The 19838-nt window shown below is 42.2% G+C and overlaps 1 protein-coding gene across 2 annotated transcripts in view; it reads left to right on the forward strand.

The window, feature by feature from the left end:
• The window catches only part of SPATA5 (spermatogenesis associated 5), a 460802-nt gene that overhangs the window by 39973 nt on the left and 400991 nt on the right, over nt 1-19838 (forward strand). For both annotated transcript variants that reach the window (XM_033938624.1, XM_033938615.1), the window contains exons 2-3: nt 4390-4514; nt 15881-16038. In XM_033938624.1, coding sequence (XP_033794515.1) covers nt 4390-4514; nt 15881-16038 — 283 coding nt within the window. The remainder of the gene's footprint in view (nt 1-4389; nt 4515-15880; nt 16039-19838) is intronic.

The raw sequence follows: 19838 nt of genomic DNA on the forward strand, positions 1-19838 counted from the left end.
GCCAATATGCCGGAGGGTCCGGAACCGTCCAGCACTGAAGAATACATTTCCTGGCCAGTAAACTCATCTTCCTACACAAAGCTAGATGCCCCCTAGGTAAATGGCCAAAAGCCTCTGGCAAATCCAAGACAAAGTGGTCTGGGGTACTGCGTAAGACTCTCCCAATTAACCCTGACATATATAAGAGATTATACGCCTCCAGAAGCGCTGAATAATGGGCAGAACCAAAAGACATGTCCCAAAGTATGACCCCCGTCCCACATTTATGACATAGTAGTGTAGGAAGACCTCCACTATAAAACATCTGTGTACGAGTGTAATAAGCACGAAAGGTCACCCTATAATACGTTTCCCACAACCAAGCACACGGGGTCACCCCAGGCGTCGCCCTCAAAGTACGGGCTACATCCCAATGTCTCAGATTAATCTGCAATTCTTTTTCCCATTTACCCTTGATGCTCTGGTAGTCCCTGGCAGGTTGTAAATCTTGCAGACTTTTAAATCTTCAGGTCATTGAAGATCTAAGATAAAGCAGAATTTATCAGAATTTGACCAGATCTTCAATTCTGCCCTAGTTCTTGTGATGCTTAGAGTGGAATGCCATTACAATTTCTTGTTTTGTGTTTAAAGTTTCCTATGCAGATACACTGGAAGAGTTTTTGGCAATGATATTTCCTATGGGAAAGCTCCCTTTGCAGACAATGTACGAGAACTCTCAAGCTTATGAATCAAAGGTGTTTGCTCTAAAAACTTGCTTGAGCAATCTTTTTCCTTTAAGGCAACCTTAATTTGGAATGCTCCTCCTGAGACTGTTAGATTCATTAACTTTCTGTTTAAGGGATAATTGATGTAATGCTTAGTTTCTTCTTTTAAAATTTATACATTGTTTTTGTTTCAATTTTTTTTTTAAACACTTTGGGAGCTTTTTAAGGGAAGAAGTAGTATATTAGACTGACTAGTCTTATAGCCCCCTTTTTTTTCCTTAGGAACCTTTCAGTCATGCCGCCACAGCCTACTCTCCACGTGGCCTGCTAAAGTCCGAATGCCGTCTCCAATGAAACCCCCTCCCTCCAACATGTCCACACTTGTAGGCCCGTTTCCTACCACCCGGACAAATATTTGTTGGCGTTAAAAACCCAGTCCACGGCTGACAATAACACCTCCGCTGAAGAGTACCGTTCTCTTCCCCCTCTCGTTGCTCACACTGCGTTTACCTCCTTTCGCGTCTGCCCTCCGCCACAGATGTCTCAAGCCGCCGCGCATGTGCCTGAAGCCGAGCTGTGAGTGTGGGGCTGTTTATGGACGAAGTTCATTTTTAATTTTGGGTGTCACGGTGGCTCCCCTTCGTCGGAATCCTTCTCCGTGAGAGGACCCACTGCAGCAGTGATAGGTGGAGAGCAAAGAGGCTTGTCTGGCGTGCATGCGCACTCCTACCGGCCACAGCCCAACAGATCAGATCTCAGGGAACACGCTGGTAAGAGTGCGCATGCACGCTTAGCATTTTATTATTATAGATGAATCTATAATAATAAAACACTAAGCGCGCATGCGCACTCCTACTTGCATGTTCCGTTTTCCGTGATCAGTAGGTCCCTGGCAGATAGGAGTGCGCATGCGCTCTTAGGGTTCTGTTTCTGTGCAAGCACACTCGCGGACTTCAAGGTGAAGTTGTTTATTTATTTATTTAGATTTTTATCCCGTCCTCCCAGTAGCTCAGAACGGTTTACAAGTAAGCATTCACAATGGAGTGAATTGGACATACAAGATTATACAGTAGATATAAATACTTGGACATACGAGACTGTACAGCAGTGTAAATATAGGGACTATACACCAAATTAAGAACAGTAGTTTAAATATAAGTAGTTTAGTTTAGATACGAGTTATTTGAGTATAGGTTGAGAGTGGACTATACAGAAATTTTTGGCAGAAGATTAGAATGGAGAAAGAAGGGTAGAGGTGGGGTTTAAGGGGGTTGGATGTAGACTGAGGGTGACCTTTAGTTGAAGAGGAGGGTCTTTACCATTTTCCAGAATGTCATTAGTGAGTTCTGTAGTCTGAGTTGAGGGGGAGTTGGTTCCAGAGTTGGGGAATGAAGTGGCTGTAGGAGCGTTTGCGGGCAGTTTCTGAGAGGAGGGACCTTCCGGCTGGAATGCATAGGCGTATCTCCGTTTCTGAGCGGAGGGTGCGGGTGGGGATGTAGATGGGTAACTTGGATTTTATGTAGGAGGGGGTGGTGGCATAAATTTTTTTGTGTGCTATTGCCAGGGCCTTGAATGCACAGCATTGGCTAATTGGGAGCCAGTGTTCAGCGCGGAGTGCTGGGGAGATGGGATCATGGTAGTTGAGGCTGTGTAGGAGGCGGATAGCTGCGTTTTGGACCCTTTGGAGGCGCTTGAGATCTTTTTTTGGTTATTCCATTAAGTAGGGAGTTGCAGTAATCCATTCTGGAGAGGACATATGCGTAGAGGAGTTGGGCTAGGTCAGGTATGGAGATGTAGGGTTTGATCCTTCTCAGTTGGTGGAGGTAGTAGAAGGAAGTAGAGACTACTTGGGATATGTGGGTGGTTAGGGATAGATGTCCGTCTAAGGTTACTCCTAGGCTGCGTACTTGATCTGTTGCTGTTAGTAGAGTGGAGTCCCATGATAGTGTTGGGCGTGTGTATTTGATGTTTTTTTTCCTGATCCATAAGAGTTCGGTCTTAGAGGCGTTCAGTTGTAGTTTGTTGTTTGTCATCCAGGTTTTCATGTCAGAGAGGCAGTGTTGGAGGTTAGCAATTTGGGACGATGGTTTTTTGCCTAGTGGGAGGAGCAGCTGGATGTCATCGGCATAGGAGTGGATTTTAATGTTGTACTTTTGCGCTATATCAATTACAGGGCTGGCCTGCTCCCTTAGTGCCTTGCCGTAGTGCATTTTTAAGTTCAAAGACGCGGCGGTGGCTCCTCTCACAATCTCCATCTGCATCAGAAGTCCAACGCAGGTGGGGATCGTGAGAGGAGCTGCCGCAATAACTTTAAACTTACAAATAATTCTGCCAGAGTCGGCCAGACAGCAGGAGATGAAGGGCGAGGGTGTAGGGGATTCTTAGAGGGCTGGAGAAATGTAATGGGGGAAGTTAAGGCGAGAGGGAAGGCCATGACAAAAACAGAGAGGGGTAGGAATTTGAATTAACATCGGGGAGAAGGCAAAGGGGAAAAGTCCAGGAAATCAGAAAGTTCAGGGTAGGAGGGAAAGAAGGAAGGAGAGGGTCCGGTTAGTTCCTCGGCCTGGAGGAGGGAAGTAGATAATAAGTAGCGTTGTATCGGGATTGGAAAGGAAGGGGTGCTGCTGGACAGGGGGGAGATAAAAGTAAGGCTGCTAGCACCCGCTAATGTAACGGACTAAAATACTGGTAGAATAGAATTCTCCATCTATGCAACAGAGCCAACTATTTAGGAGACAGGAAAGGTTAACCAGTTCGAATGGTGCTAATATCAGCATGCTAGCTCAGCACATCCCTACCCATTCTCCGCCAGACACGAAATGAATGATGTTCTTGCAACAAACACAGCCAGTCAGGTTTTTAGGATATCCACAGTGAATATGCATGAAAGAGATGGCTTAAAATGGAGGTAGTGCATGCAGATCTACCTCATGGACATTCATTGTGAATATCTTGAAAATTTGACTGGCTGTGTTTGTTGCAAGAACACCATTCATTTTGTGTCTGGCGGAGAATGGGCAGGGATGTGCTGAGCTAGCATGCTGATATTAGCACCATTCGAACTGGTTAGCCTTTCCTGTCTCCTAAATAGTTGGTAAGTGCTGCTTGGTAAGTTTTCTACATGACCACAAACTAATGCCATTGCCAACATTAATGCGTGGCCAGAAATAGGAAAATGGGTTTAGTGTGTACAAAAAATCCTCTTTAAAAGTTATGCTCCTAAATTGGCCTCTGAAAATTTACTAGGGAATGGTCCCTAAATTTTTACTCAAAATTTTACTGAACTCCTAAATTTAGGAAAATAAAAAGGGATGACAACGAGTGGATCTAAGGCAGAGAAAAAACTTTGAAGCTTAACGCTGTATTTCAACATTAGATTAATAATTTAGGCAAATGAATGGCAAGCCTATGCTTATAAGTAAAACTTAAGTTGAATTTTCAGCTGAAAATAAGGCACACTTTAGAAGCCTAATAAACCACCCTACACAATCCCTTTTACCAAACCACATTGCAGTTTTTAGCACCGGTCGTGGCTCATAGAATTCCTATGAGCGTCAGAGCTGTTATTGCCTCGGCCGGTGCTAAAAATCGCACTACGATTTTGTAAAAGGAGGGCTAGGAGTTCGTTTTTTTTAATTCTTTGTCTGTTTTTTGGGCCCAGTGTTTGACTTTCATTTTCTTTCAGGTGAAGACAAGGTGCCCAGGGCTTGCAGAAGTTTCCTGGTCCAGCTGGGCCTCAATAGCATGAAGTCAACCAACATATGCATAGGTCGCCCTGTCTTGCTTACAAGTGCTGAGAGGAGACAAGAGGTGAGGACTCTCTTCTCGCCTACATTATGGCACTGATTATTAGAAATGAAATGAAATTGCTGGGGGGTAATTGGGCAGTGTGCTGACTGACTACAGCTTTGTAGACGCCATGTTTTTGTGGGGTTTTTTTTGTTTTGGGGGGATGTTACCAAGTGATGCCAGGTGAATGGGAACAGGCTGAGTCATTCCTAGGTCTGGCTTCTAACTTTTACAGTCCATGTTTAATGCTTTTTCCTGAAATCAGGTTCTGCCTATTTGGACTTACAAATAGTTTTCAAATTAAAAAGAGAGGAGGGCTATGGAAATGCCTCAGAACAAGGACTTATGAGAATCCTCGCTCACTTTTTGTAAACAGCTATGACTCATGGAAGAGTCCAGCCACCTTCAAGCATGAGTTCTCAAGCTCTCAAAAAATAACAGGAGAGCAAGTATTCCTTAAACTCTCGGAATCAGAGAGCTTGTCTCAAGATTGGGCAAATTCAGAGTGGAGCAACAGTACGTGAAAGACGGGTGCTTTGTGGTTCAGACCTAAGTACTTGTAATGCACAAGAAGCTGGCTACTGAAGCCATTATCTGAATCTCTGAGAATATTTTGGAAATGATTGGCTGTCAGTGGCATATATTACCTGAGAGTGGAACAAGTTTGCAAGAAAGCTCTTAATACTGGCTGCTGTTTAATAATCTGGTGGGGCTGCCAGAGGTCTCAAGGCCCGCTTATTGCTTTTTAGGAATATTTTCATTTGTTAAATTTGAGGGATTGTGATTGATTGCCAACTTTATGGGCCAGAAGAATTAACACTTGCTGGAAATGGTTGTCTTCTGAGAGTACCATACCTCCTTCGGTTTATTCTTCACTCTGTCCATCTTGGTTATTTGATACACACGTCCAAGAGTTCCATACCTCCTTTGGTTTATTCTTCACTCTGTCCATCTTGGTTATTTGATACACACGTCCAAGAGTTCCATACCTCCTTTGGTTTATTCTTCACTCTGTCCATCTTGGTTATTTGATGCACACAATCAAAAAATATCAGGGTTTGATGTGATGAAAACCCTAGAATTAAGATAGAAATATTGCTGTATTGTGAAGATGCAGGAGGGACGAGACTGCCAAGCCTGGGTTGCACAACTGCTGGGAATTGGGGGTAGTTAGCAGCAGCATATGAGCAGTCTTGGGTAAGCTGGGAAGAATATTGTGCTGAAGAAATGGATTTGATGGCTATATTGGACAGTATAAGACAGGGATCTCAAAGTCCCTCCTTGAGGGCCGCAATCCAGTCGGGTTTTCAGGATTTCCCCAATGCACATAGATCTCATGCATATTCATTGAGGAAATCCTCAAAACCCGACTGGATTATGGCCCTCAAGGAGGGACTTTGAGACTCCTGGTGTAAGACCAAGTAAAGTAGTACAGGGAGGGTCATGGGAGATATCAGTGGTACATTAATATGTGCAGTAAGACAAAAACCACTCTGCAAAAGTACATTTACAATCAAGTAATAGGTTGACCATTAAACTTGTCAATAATAGTTGACCAAGCAGCATGAATATTTATCATGTAATGAGCTGATGAGGATAATTAATTGTAGACTATCAACATTTATTTTTAAATTTTATTGTTGTCTCCATGCATATGTTATCAAGAATGAATTTTGAGGAGTGATAGGCTCAAGAGCAATGTAAGGAAATTCTTCTTTACGGAGAGGATGGTGGATGCCTGGAATGCACTTCCGAGGTAGGTGGTGGAGAGGAAAACGGTGACGGAGTTAAAAAAAGTGTGGGATGAACACAGAGGATTTAGAATCATAAAATAATAGCAAATATTGAACTAAGGCCAGTACTGGGCAGACTTGCATGGTCTGTGTCTGTATATGGCTGTTTGGGGTAGGGTGGGCTGGAGAGGGCTTCAATGGCTGGGAGGGTGTAGATGGGCTGGAGTGAGCTTTGATGGAGACTTCAGCAGTTGGAACCCAAGCACAGTACCTGGCAGAAGAAGAAAAAAAAAATTAAATTCAATCAGGTTGGGCCGACTGGATGGACCATTCGGGTCGTTATCTGCTGTCATCTACTATGTTAAGTCTGACACAATCACAGAAAATCCCAAGTTACCATAAAGTAAAGAGAAGCTAGACATTAACTGGTGTCCGATCATGTGTGGTAAGCAGCTAGCGTGTGTCGCTCAAAATCTTGAGAGAAGTGAAGAAACCATCAAAATCCTTCACCTTAAGAAATAGACAGCACTAGAAGACAAGTTGGAGCTGCTGAGGAGAGATGGCTTTCAAAGGACCTTCAGTTCCCCTATGATTGTAGGGGATGGAGCTGGAACTCAGCAGGTGTCCTGACCGAGGTAGAAAGGGAGAGCTAGAGAGCTGGGGCAAAGCTTCCTGGTAAAAACCCTATGGATGCCAGCCAGGAGGAAAGGTGTGTCTTCCAGCCAGATGGAGTGGAAAACCTGGGAACACTAGAAGCTGCACATGTTCTATCGCAAACTGTGTGCCTCCTGAGATTTCTGGTGTGCCACGACACACTGGCGAGGAGGAGAGTCACCCATGCCAGCTGCCTGACTAGCACATCCTGTAGGAAGTCAGCCGGCTTGGGTGATTCTCCTCCTGGCTGGCATGTTTCCTCCTCTTTCTGCACCTCCCGGATCCCTCCTGCGGTGGGGTCACAGCCAGACGGGCCTCCGCGCATGCACAAGTGTGATGTCATCACGTTGCCACCCGGGTGCCCTCCGGCTGGGGCACTGGATTTGTGTGCTGCTGGCTGGAAAGTTTGCGACCCTGTACTAGAGAAAACCTAGATGTGGACTTTCGACATTATGAGCTGTTTTATTCTGGTTAGTCTTTTCATGTGCAAGCATTGAAGAAAGACTACTAGGAATGTAGGCTTTTCAAAGCAGAAATTTAACAGTTTAATGGATGTTTTGGTTAATGCTCCTGCAAGTTTGTTAGGGAGGGGATTAGAATCCTGGTTTTGAAGCCAGCATGAAACTACTTGAGTGCCTAGGTTACTGGAGATGAAGAAATCCTATGCAGAGCAGCAGAATCCCAGAAAGTATACAGTACTTCCAAATGAAAGTTTGAGAAAGACTGTAAAGCTTGAATAGCTTTGAGAATTATATTGCTGCAGTATTTGTGCTGGGAAAGAAAATGATGCTGTCCTGTAGTTTGGTCTGTAACAAAATGATGAAAAATAAAAATACTACTCCTTTTTCCAAAGACTGTTTATTTTGCCACTGTAGTAATAAAAGGATCTGAACAGTCTTCTATAGTGGAGGAGGGGCTATAGTTCCAAGGAAGTACAGTACTCCCCCCGATATTCGTAGGGGTTCTGTTCCAGGAAACCCCGCGAATCTTGAAAAACTGCAAATACGGTTTTTCATGGGGGAGAATGAAGAGGGCAGTGGGAGAGGCAGGAGAGAGCAGGAAGGAAATCACACGCTGTATGCTCTGACCGCCTCTTCCTGCACTAAAGTCGGGCCTTACCAATCAGGAGCTGCGTGTCAAAGCAGCTCCTGATTGGTAAGGCCCGACTTTAGTTTAGGAAGAGGCGGTTGGAGCATATAGCGAGTGATTTCCTTCACTCGCCGGTGCTCCGGCTTCTCTCTCCTGCCTCTCCAGCTGTCCTCTCCTGGTTGGCGGTTCGCAGTCGGAAAATATAACGAATGACCGGGACCGCGAATGACTGGGGAACACTAGTAAAATGCTGCCTGAGAACATCCAAATGGGCATATCGTAAACACTGGCTGCACCCTGCCAAAAGAAGGTGGCTTACCCAATAGTACTGGCATTGACCTTGAGGAGGTGCTGTGTGATACAGGACAGTGAACTTGTTCAGACTAGATCAGACATGGGCAACTCCAATCCTTGAGGGCCGAATCCAATAGGGTATGCATGAGATCTATTTGCATGCACTGCTTTCAATACATATTCATTGGGGAAATTCTGAAAATCCAATTGGATTTCGGCCCTTGAGGACTGGAGTTGCCCATATCTGGACTAGATGGATGTTCTGTTCTTATTGACGTTTTCATGGGTGTATTTTTGCCTTTAAGCGATCCAGCTCATGTTTGGGAATTTGCCGCCATCTGTTGCTCAGAGTGTGAACTGCACTTTCTATATAAACTGCTTGTTGCAGGTTTCCGGGTCTCGTTGCTCTGAAGACTGTAAATAGTGGGTTCACTGACCTGATTGGGAACAGGACAGTCCACCAATTTGAATTTTGGAGGGAAAGTTAGTTGGTCAGAAATTTGAGTTTTGTTGCGAAAGTCCATAGAATAGAAAAGTCTCTGATAGGTTTAAAGATGTTCTCCTCATGGAGCTGGTTATTTAAACTGTTGGTCTTGTTTGAGACAGGGGAATCCAATGTTACGATTTTGGTTCAGTGGGCTGTAATTGAAAAGTTGCTTTGTTTTGGCTCTTTTGAATTTTGGATGGTGCTGGGAATTTGTTGTAAGGTATTTGCTTTGTCTGAAAGTACAAAAAGACCTATATTGTGTAAAAAAATAAAAAATTGCCTACGCTAGATGTGCAAATGGACAGTAGCCAGGGTTGAAGCCTTGACGATGGCGCTACTGCTCACAAGTTTCCAACTTGTGCTAATTCAACCCTTTGTGTGTATGCTTAGCTCTGTACAACACAACAAAAACAAAAAGAAGGGTCCCTTGTTTGGTAAAAGGGTTTTACTTTAATAGATTTTTATTGTCACAATAAATTTTGCCTGCATCTTGTACACATATCTGCAGTTAAGTTTTGTTAGCTCTGTACAACCACATCACTACCTCATAACTCCCACTTTAGAACTCTTTACAGATTTTAAGACAGCCCCATTGTAAAGTAATGCACATTATGGCTCCTCAGTAACTCATTCCTGATTATCCTGAAACCACTCTGGAGGTAGTAGTTCTGAAAGGGGGTATTTTCTACAAAAGTAATAAATGCATTCTGCATCTAAGGACTTTTCCAGGCCAATCCTCTGGCTTAGAAGTGATAGCAGAACTCAGGGTGCCATTACTTGTTCTCTTTGGGTATCCTGGCTTTTCTAAAGAGGTGATAGAGGTGTTCATCCACCCTCTTTTTCAGAATGTACATAAGAGAATATATAAACTCCACACTTCTGAGGGTCAGAAGGTGAAGAATAATAATATACCGCCCAACCATAAGTTCCAGGCAGTTCACATCAAAGAAGGGCTTTACAATCAGTGAAACATACATATATGCAGAGATACAACAATATTCAAGTTACAAACTTATCAAACAGATAAGTTTTAAATAACTTCCTAAAAGCATAATATGATTGTGCTTGAGGAATCAGAATACTTAACCATGAATTCATTTTTCCTAACTGAAATGCAAAAGTCTTGTCCAGAAATCTCTTATAACGACAAGCTTTTAACGATGTATGCGTAAACATATAATTAATTCGGGTATTTTTGTTAGACTTATGTAACTTAAATTGGGAGGATAGGTATCCTGGAGCCAGACCAAACAGTGCTTTAAAGCAAATGCAACCAAATTTAAACAAAGTTCTTGCCTCAAATGGCAACCAATGAAGCCATTGCAGTGTTTTCCCCAGAAATTTTTTTCTAGCCGGGTGGCATGAAAAAGTAGCCGGATGGGGCGGGACGGGAAAATTTGGTGGCGGGGAAAATTAAATGTGTACTGTTTTTATTAGTTAATTATTATTAATTATTTTCCAATGCTCAATATGACTTCCTTTTTTAAGGTTTGACACTTGTTCCAGAATATTTTTATTAAATTTAAGAAGTATCCAATTCTAGACGTGAATAATTAGATATTTCCCCTCTTTCAAATGGTATAAAGCAGTGTTTTTCAACCTTTTGACACCTAACTAAACTAAACTAAACCAAACCTTAAGTTTGTATACCGCATCATCTCCACAGAAGTAGAGCTCGGCATGGTTTACAGTAATTGGTATAGAAAGAAACTACAATGAAAAGTAGAAGGGCTTAGAAAGAGAGGCTTAGTGGGAATTAGTAAATCGATGAGGGAGACCGGCGGAAATAAAATAATTATTTTGTGGACCGGCAGTTGAAGAACACTGGGCTAAGTCGTGGGCCAGACCCCGCCTATCTCCAACCAATCTCCGCTCCAGACCCTGCCCCCATAATAGTACTAATTGTAATACCATTTTTTCCATTCATTTTTCATATATACACACACACACACAATATAATCGTATTAACCACAAAATTAAACTACACAAAGCACACTGTATGCTTCTCAACATTCATTCCTACCAGAACACAGATAATCCCATGCAAATAAGGGACCGAAAATGAAAATATATACAAATGAAACCCTAAGATTCAAGACTCTGCAAGCAGTACAACCCCAGAGGAAAAGAAACAAATGCATTTCTTCCTGAACAGACAGCAGATATAAATCAATTACTAAATTAAAAAATAAAATTATTCCCTCCCTGCTGTGCCTTGCTTTCTGGTCTGCTCCCCGGTGTTATCTTCGGGCCGGCTCCCTCTTCCTCAGTGCTGCAGTGCACAAAGCCGTGGGCAGAGGCTCCTATGTGTGTCCCGCGCCTCATCTGGAAGCCTTTCCTCTGACGTTGCAACTTCAGAGAGAAGGCTTCCAGTTCAGGCGCAGGACGCGCATAGGAGCCTCTGCCCACGGCTTTGTGCATTGCAACACTGAGGAAGAGGGAGCCGGCCCGAAGACAACGTTGCATCGATCGCACTGTGGACCAGTGGCTGAAGAGCAATGTCTGGGGCCTGATGCACGTGCCAGCCCTGTGTACCGGCAGGAAATTTCGGACCGAAGCCTGAAGAACACTTGTATAGAGGTTTAAAAAATGGAAATACATTAATGAAGTCATTAGGTTCAATCTAGCCATTTATTTATAAGAATTACCGCTGCTGGGTTCAGACTAGTGGTCCATCGTGCCCAGCAGTCTGCACGCGCGGCGGCCCCTAGGTCAAAGACCATAAGTGAATAGCCCAGTCATAACACCTGAATCGAACAGAAAATCAGTGTCAGGACTGCAAGATTGTTAGAATCCTCAGTCAGATTGAACAAGACTGGACTATTCGGCCAAGAATGAGCAAAAACTACACCATCCCACCTATTATATTAGTACAGAACTCAGAATAACCTCCCACATTTTATTACACTGGCCCTTAAGGACTGATTGCTGGAAAAGGATGACAAATAATGAGTATGGCACAAGTCTAGGGCAGGGAAGAACAATGAAAATGTACAGGATTTTACACAGAACTTTTATTTTTGCATAAACTCCCCAGGAATATTCTTTGCACAGGTGGGGCAGGGAGACTTTTGCTGCTGCAGCTGTGACCTTAACAGAAAATGTCATTGTGAGGTGACATACTGTATCGACCCAAGAGAAATCAAGCCATTGTCCCATTTCAATTGCACTTCTCCCCCCCCTTTCTGCTACTAACCTACTCAGACTCTCAAGTGTAGCCCGACCTGATTACACTAGTGAAGACAGAGCAAAAATAGTAAATGAAATAATAATTTAAAAAAACACATTTAAGATGACCATGGAAATAATATCCCAGTGGCTTCAGAATTTGACTTGACTGACAGCCTGCATGTTTTTCTACTGTTCTTGAGGTGTTTTGTTTTTTTCCCTTTTAGCTTAAACGAGATACTGATGTGTATGAAATAAACAATTTGATTCATCAGACTGGTACACAAGATAATGTTTTAGCCCTGACAAGTTTAAAAGCTTCTTACTTTCCCACAGGAAAATACCACAGGAAAAGGGCCCTCCTTCCTTCCCATGGTCTTGGCATCTTTTTTCCTCTCCTCTCCCTGGTCTTCCCCCCAAAAAAAAATTAGGTGCAGCAGCAGCATTTCTCTCCCCCCCCCATAGACCTCTCCCCCCGGTCAGCAGATTGGCTACAGGCTAAAGCAGGAGATAGGTTAGCGATGGAGGGAAGCTTACAACTTGATACTCTTGCTTGCTTCGGGCCTGCCTTCAGGGAAACAGAAAGGAGGAAGGCCCGAAGCAAGCAAGAACACCAAGTTGTAAGCTTCCCTCCTTGCCCTAACTCCCCCCTTAGCCTGTAGTGAATCTATTTCTCGGACCTGCTTTATTCCTCTTAGGCACCTTCTCCCTCCTTTTCTGTGTGCCAGCAGCAGTTACTGAAACACGCAGCTACTAGCTTCCGCCTCTCCTCTTTCTGAAGAACCAATGTCCAGCCTGTCTTGCAGGATAAGCAGCAGAAAGATAAGCACTCGGTCATAATGAGCGAAACCAATCAGAATAATAAAGCGAAACCAATCAGAAAGAAGCGCACTTGTCATAAGGAGCGAAACCAATCAGAAAGAGGTGCACTCGTCATAATGAGCGAAACCAATCAGAATAATAAAGCGAAACCAATCAGAAAGAGGTGCACTCGTCATAATGAGTGAAACCAATCAGAAAGAGGTGCACTCGTCATAATGAGCCTGCAGCCCCTGCCTCCAACTGTGACCGTAAAAACTAACCAGCAGTAGGAAATTTTTTTTAAAAAGTAAAGCTGAAAACCCACTTACTGGCGCTTTAAAAAAAAAAAAAAAAGTCAGGCTTAGGCGAATTTGCAACCGAAATGACAGCCGGGCACTCACCTAAATTAGCCGGGTGGAGCGCCCGGCTAAAAGGCGCTAGGGAGAACACTGCATTGATAGAAAGGACTCACATGGTCACATTTTTTTTAGCCCAAACATTAAGCGCACCGCCGTGTTTTGTATTACTCGTATCCAATTTAAGATTTTCTTATAAGATGCCAGGTAAATGATATTGCAGTAATCAAGCAGCTCCAGGATATGGCATTCTCCAGTTGCCACACCATAGAGAGATTGTCAAATTCTGTCTCTTAAAAGGTTGAAGGACTCGTGCCTTGGTCTCTTCAAGTCTTGAGTCTAAGATTTTAATCATACTGGGAAGAGTAAACCAGAAAGCTATTCTTCTGATCAAATTTATATAGTTGAATAACTGCATTCCATTTTGCAGGATGCTGCAAAATTTGAGCTTTTCCACCAAGAAAGGTAAAAGGAATTTGAAACCCTTATGGAAAGGAGCAAGGAATGTGAAAAAAGATCTCATTTGAATTTGATTTTTTTCCCCAGCAATGTCAAGAGCCTTTGCTGTGAATATTGACACCCACAAATTCATGGCTATGTACTTTGGCATTCTGTGAAGATGGGCATGAAAGGCTTGCTAATAAGTAAGCAGTTTGTATCCAAAGAATATGGTCCATATAAGGTAATAAACCAGGACCCGACACGGTCCGTGTTTCGAACAACACTGCTTCCTCAGGGGTCCTAAAGGTATAAAAACCACATTCTTGGAAACTATTTGGTATACAACTGGATAAAAGAGTGCAATTTAGTAGCATGGCACTGCGATGTTGCTCACCGGATTCATTTTTTATCTACTAAATTGCACTCTTTTATTCAGTTGTATACCAAATAGTTTCCTAGAATGTGGACCCCTGAGGAAGAAATGTTGTTTGAAACACGGACCACGTCGGGTCCTGGTTTATTACCTTATGTGGACCATATTCTGTGGATACAAACTGCTTAGGTATTGATTAAAGACTTGGTTTTTTGTACATCATCTCTGCAGGTCTCTTTTTTGTTTGCTGTTTGACATATTACTGCCGTTCTGTTGGATTCTTTTTGCTTGTGCTTGCCTTTCAGGCTTGCTAATATGCCATACAGCAGAGAGAAGATCTCAGAAGAGGTGGATCTCTTTAGAGATGAGAATTGCATACGGGAGACCTTCTCTGATGCCAAAAGTATCAGGATGGCTTCCTGAAGGTAGCAGTTTTTTCTTCTCAAGAGCTCTTAGTTGAGGCCTCTTCTTTATAAGTCTCTAAGGAGCCTGGGGATATAGGGAGGCCTGAGTTCAAATCTTGCTTTGCAGGCTGATCCTTTTAAGACCTTGGGCAAGTCACTTCACAGTCCGCTGACTCAGGTACAAACCTTATTTTACAAGCCTTCATGGGGGAGTAATGTAATGTAAAATCCAAATACGGTCATTAGATGAAAATTAGGGTTAGCGTGTTGATTGGATCCAGAAGAAATAGCCATTTCTCCAGTCTGTTCTAGAAAATCACCCTGTAAAAAGGGGTGAGGGGGGTGATAAGGGGTGCATTTGAGGTTTTATGCAAAACTTTGGGCTCCTTTTACTTAGCTGCGATAGCGTTTTTAGCGCACGCTAAACCCGTGCTAGGCGGCTAGAATTAACGCCAGCTCAATGCTGGTAGCATCTAGCACACGTGGTAATTCAGCGCACGCTAAAACCGCTATCGCAGCTTAGTAAAAGGAGCCCTTTGTCCCCCTTAGAACCTCAAGCTGGGGCTTTCATACCATGAGGAATGGCTACGAATTGTTTTGATATCCAAAATTGCTTTTCCAGAAGAGCTTATCAGGCTGGAAATCTTTTGTACCACCTTTTTTTTCTTTCAAGGAGTTAAGTTAAATTTCTTGAAGTAACTGACACCAGAAGTAATGTGTCAATACAAGGGGGAAAAAAGATAACAAAGGAAATACAATCAATAATTTTAAAACCCCTCCCAGCAAAACCAAGCCCATCCTAGCTGTTGGGAAGCAATTTATAATACATTCTTCAGACATAAAGAGGGGCATTTTCAATAGGACATTGAAGTCTGAGTTTGGGCATTTTGGGAGTAGAGAAAACGTCCATTCTCAAAACAGCAAGACGTCTTATCTTTTTTTATAATGACCTATCTAAACATAACATAACATAACATCATACTTATTAACTGCGTGACCATAAGTTCTATGCGGTTTACAAAAGACTATAAACTAAAGACAATTTAAGAGTGACAGAAATTATTTGACCAACTATTTTGAAAAGATTATAAACTTAGTATATCTCTCTCTTTTGACCGTTCTCAAATATAAAAACATCCACATCAAAACGCACAAAAGCAAGCTTTTCAAACATTCAGTCAACCAGCATTCTTAGCAAACTATTCACAGACAGCTGAGAACAGCAGAGGAGCACTAAGGATTACTGCAGAGAATGCCATATTAAAAGTCCCAGGTACAGATGTCACTGTAACTTGCTTCTATAAAAGTCTGTCCAGCATTGGTCTTGCATCCGAACTCCTGAAGCTCCATCTATTAAGTATTCACCATACTTTTTCTGAATAGTGACTCTCTGTTTTTATCCCAAACATCTATGAGATAATTCAAGAATGCTTGGGATAAACGCAGAGGATGGATGCAAAAGACTCTTCCATTGTAACATCAGTGGTAATACTCCTTTAAGGATACAAGGCAGGAGCAATGTGAAAATTAAAATAATTACCTGGCCCTTGTGTGAGGCAGCAGTGCTTTTTCTTTGCTTATTGGCAGGTCTGTACTGCGTGGCCAGTCTCTGGATTCCCTTTGGGGAAAGTTGGTCTGAGTTCACCGACACAGAGGAGTCTACAGGTCAAACCTGGGGATGGGGTTCTGGTGCAGCCTTTGACGGGTGCAGTCCTGGAGGCAGAGGAAATCCATCTATCTCTGAGGTAAGGCATGAACTACTTATACTTAAAAGTTCTTGAAGGTGAGTACGGAAACCAGCCAAGCTGAAGAGCTATTATTCTCTGGTTAACAAATGCTGTTAGAGCTAGGCTTTCAGACATAGCTCTTAAAACATTTGTTAGCCTAAACATAACATAACATCATTCTTTGTATACTATATTGACCAAATAGCTCTGAACAGTTTACAGAATAATAGTTATCAAAGATAATACAAAAAAACCTATTAGAAGTCGATCTAAGAGTTAAAATGCTTCTGAATCAACCAAAACTTCAGCTGTTATGAATTTTCAAATCATGTTCTAATCTAAGATCTTTTGGCCTAGAATTCCATAATATTACTCTTGCAAAGCATCAAAGAAGATAGAGCAGGAACAGAAAGCTTTGCTGAAACCATACCCAGTCTGAAAAGAGACTAAAGAAGACAAATACTCAGGGCTACCGCCATACCAAATTTGGAAAATTAAACATAAAATTTTAAACTCTAGTCTAGCAGCTATAATAATAATAATAATAATAACTTTATTCTTATATACCGCCAGCAATCTTGCGACTTCTAGGCGGTTTACAATACGAGAACTGTAAATACAATAAAGAGAAACTTTACATACAACGAATTAGTCGGTTTACAATACGAGAGACTGTAAATACAATAAAGAGAAACTTTACATACAACGAATTAATGAGTATAGCAGTGTGCATCTGATAACATTAATAGGAGACCAATCTAAGGATTTTAGTAATGGACTTACCCTGTCAAAAATTTTGATTTATAAAGCAACACTTCACTGATAAAGTAGACAAAATATGGTCTCGCTTTCGACTCCATTGCACAACAGACTCAGACAAAATAACTAAAACCACAACTGGGAATCTATCTCACTTCAAAACTATCTCCCAAAATAGCATCAATGAGATACTAGACACTATTCGCCCTTCCAGCTCCAATCTGGACTCGTGTCTGCCGCACCTTTGTAGACTCCATCCTTCTCTCATCAACACCTCTCTAAAAACAGGTGTAGTGTCCACAAACTGGAAGTTGGTGGTCATCACACCTATCTTGAAAAACTCATGCTCAACCCTAACGTGGCCGGCAACTTTAGACCTGTCTCCAACCTACGCTTTGTCTCCAAGATCCTGGAAAAAACAATTGCACTCCTTCATCAACGAACAAGGAGCCCTATCCGTTTTTCAATTGGGATTCAGGAAATTCCATAGTACTGAAAATATCCTTCTCAACATCGTTGGCGACTACTGGAAACTCATGGACAAGGATGATGATATCCTTCTGGTACTGCTGGATCTCAGTTTGACGTTCAACACTATTGACCATCCTCTCCTCGTTGCACAGCTCTCTGAAATTGGAATCTGAGACACTGTGTTACGATGGTTCACCTCCTTCCTGAATAATAGATCCTAAAGTGTACTGCTCAACGATGAGCTATCGAAACCCAAACCGATAAAATGTGATGTTCTGCAGAGGGCTCTGCAATCCCCTCTATTATTCATGCTCTACATTAGACCTGTCCTAGATGTAGCCCGCAAATACCAAATACAGATTCACTCCTTCGCAGATGACATCCAAATATACCTATGCTAGAAGAAAACTAGGATGCCCAAATTGCTAAACTTCTGAACTGCCTCTCAGAAATCAAAAACTGGATGTCCGTCAACAAATTGCAACTAAATGCCTCCAAAATGGAACTCCTTTGGATCCGCAAAGAATGCTGCAACCGCATCTGTCCCTCGCTACGTTGGAACTTGACTACTATAACTGCAAAAGGCCAAGTATGCAGCCTAGGGATACTCTATAATTCCAACCTATCACTCTCCAACCATATCTCACAGGTGGTATCTTCCTCATTTTACTACCTGCGACAACTCCAAAAAATAAGGAACCACTTTTCAGAATCCGATTTTAGCCAACTACTCTATGCTTTAGTACTCTCCCGCATGGATAAATCTAATCTAATCTTCCATTTGTGAGTCGCACATACCTATACAGGCTCAAGGCGACAGGATTACTGCAATGCACTATTCAGTGGTCTTGTGGCAAAGAATATACTATGTCTCCACCATGTCCAAAATGTGGCAATCAGACTTCCACGCAGGCGACCCTGTCTCCCAGGCTCTATTGGCGGCTCACTGACTGCCTGGTCAAACATTATGTCTTCAAGGACCTTATACTAGCATTTAAATCCTTGCACGGCATGGCGCCAGGCTACGTGTCGACCAAGCTCCCTCTGTACGTACCAAACAGGTCCCTCCACTCCCAGGATGAAATATGCCCCCTGGTCGTGCCCGTCAACTGCAAACCGCCAAACAACATTCCTACTTCCATGTCAATACTGAGCCATTGGAATCGATTGCCCCCGCACATCGGATCCCTTGAAGGACTCCTCAACTTTAGGAAAGCACTAAAAACATACCTCTTCACCTCCCCTTCCCATGACCAAAAGATTACAAAGAAATGTACATCAGTACTAGATCCCTGGTATGTGTTACGTTAAGATAAAATTTGTTTAAAAAAAATCTTAGACCCCTAGTATGTGTCAAGTTAGGATAAAAACTTGTATCGTAAATTAGTACTGAATATATTATGTATGTTTAACCTGTAACCCTTTCTGAACTCTTTGGAGAAAAACAGGATAGAAAATGAATTAAATCCCAGATAACGAGTTCTTAGGAAGATCCAAGTACAATGATGTGCAATAATCAAGTCTAGAAAATATTAAAGCATGAATAATTTTTGCATGCCCAAAAGGAAAATAGGACCGAGCTAAAAACAAATACAGCTGAGATTACGGTAAATGTTGATTTCAGAATCTCCTTGTAGTCAAGAATCCAACCAGAGCCCTAGGCTATGAACCTTGGATTGAAGATTAACTCTTTTACCGTTCAAAGTTAGAAGAACTGGAGGTTTCCTGCTCGCTCATAATAGCCATTTTTCTGGGATTCAAATTGAGGCAATAATCTGTTTTGGCTTGGTTTCTCTTTTTTTTCACAGCTTTATTTTTTTTAACTGTTTAATTATTGCTTTATTTATTTAAATTCATTTTTCTATACAGTTCTCCCAGGGGAGCTCAGAATGATTTACATGAATTTATTCAGGAGCTCAAGTATTTTTCCCTATTTGTCCCGGTGAGCTCACAATCTATCTAAGGTACCTGGGGCAATGGGATTAAGTGACTTGCTGAGGGTCACAAGGAGCAGCGTGGGTTTGAACCCACAACCTTAGGGTACGGAGGCTGTAGCTTTAACCACTGTGCCACACTAAGTTTCCATGTAATTCAAGGTGGTTGTATAATAAAAACTAGGGTAAACAAATTATACTAAAAAACAACGTAAAGGGACAACAAACAGATTACATTAAGACTGGACAAACAGGTACAAAAGGGAATAGGGAGAACTACAATATAATTTTAAGGAAAGAGAAGAAACCGGGAAAGAACAAGAGGGCAGGGTAATAAACATGTAAGTCTAAAAGAAATGGACTAAGAAAAGTTTAAAAATCCTTATGACAGCTAAACTTGGAAAGCATCTTTAAAGAGGAACGTCTTAAGAGAAGACGTGAATTTCTCAAGGGTGATTGTCTCTCTTAACAAATTTGGGGCTGAGTTCCAAAGGGTGGGAGCAACCTAGTATTTATATGGTTCAGTGACAGAATAGCTAGTAAGTTTTCATCAGAGGATTGAAGGGTGTGTGATGAAGGGTATGGAATCCAAAGTCTATTGATAAATTCTGGCTGACCTGTTGTTCTAGTTTTAAAAGTCAACAATATGTAACT

Source organism: Geotrypetes seraphini, chromosome 1, assembly GCF_902459505.1.
Source record: "Geotrypetes seraphini chromosome 1, aGeoSer1.1, whole genome shotgun sequence".
NCBI classification, from domain to species: Eukaryota; Metazoa; Chordata; class Amphibia; order Gymnophiona; family Dermophiidae; genus Geotrypetes; species Geotrypetes seraphini.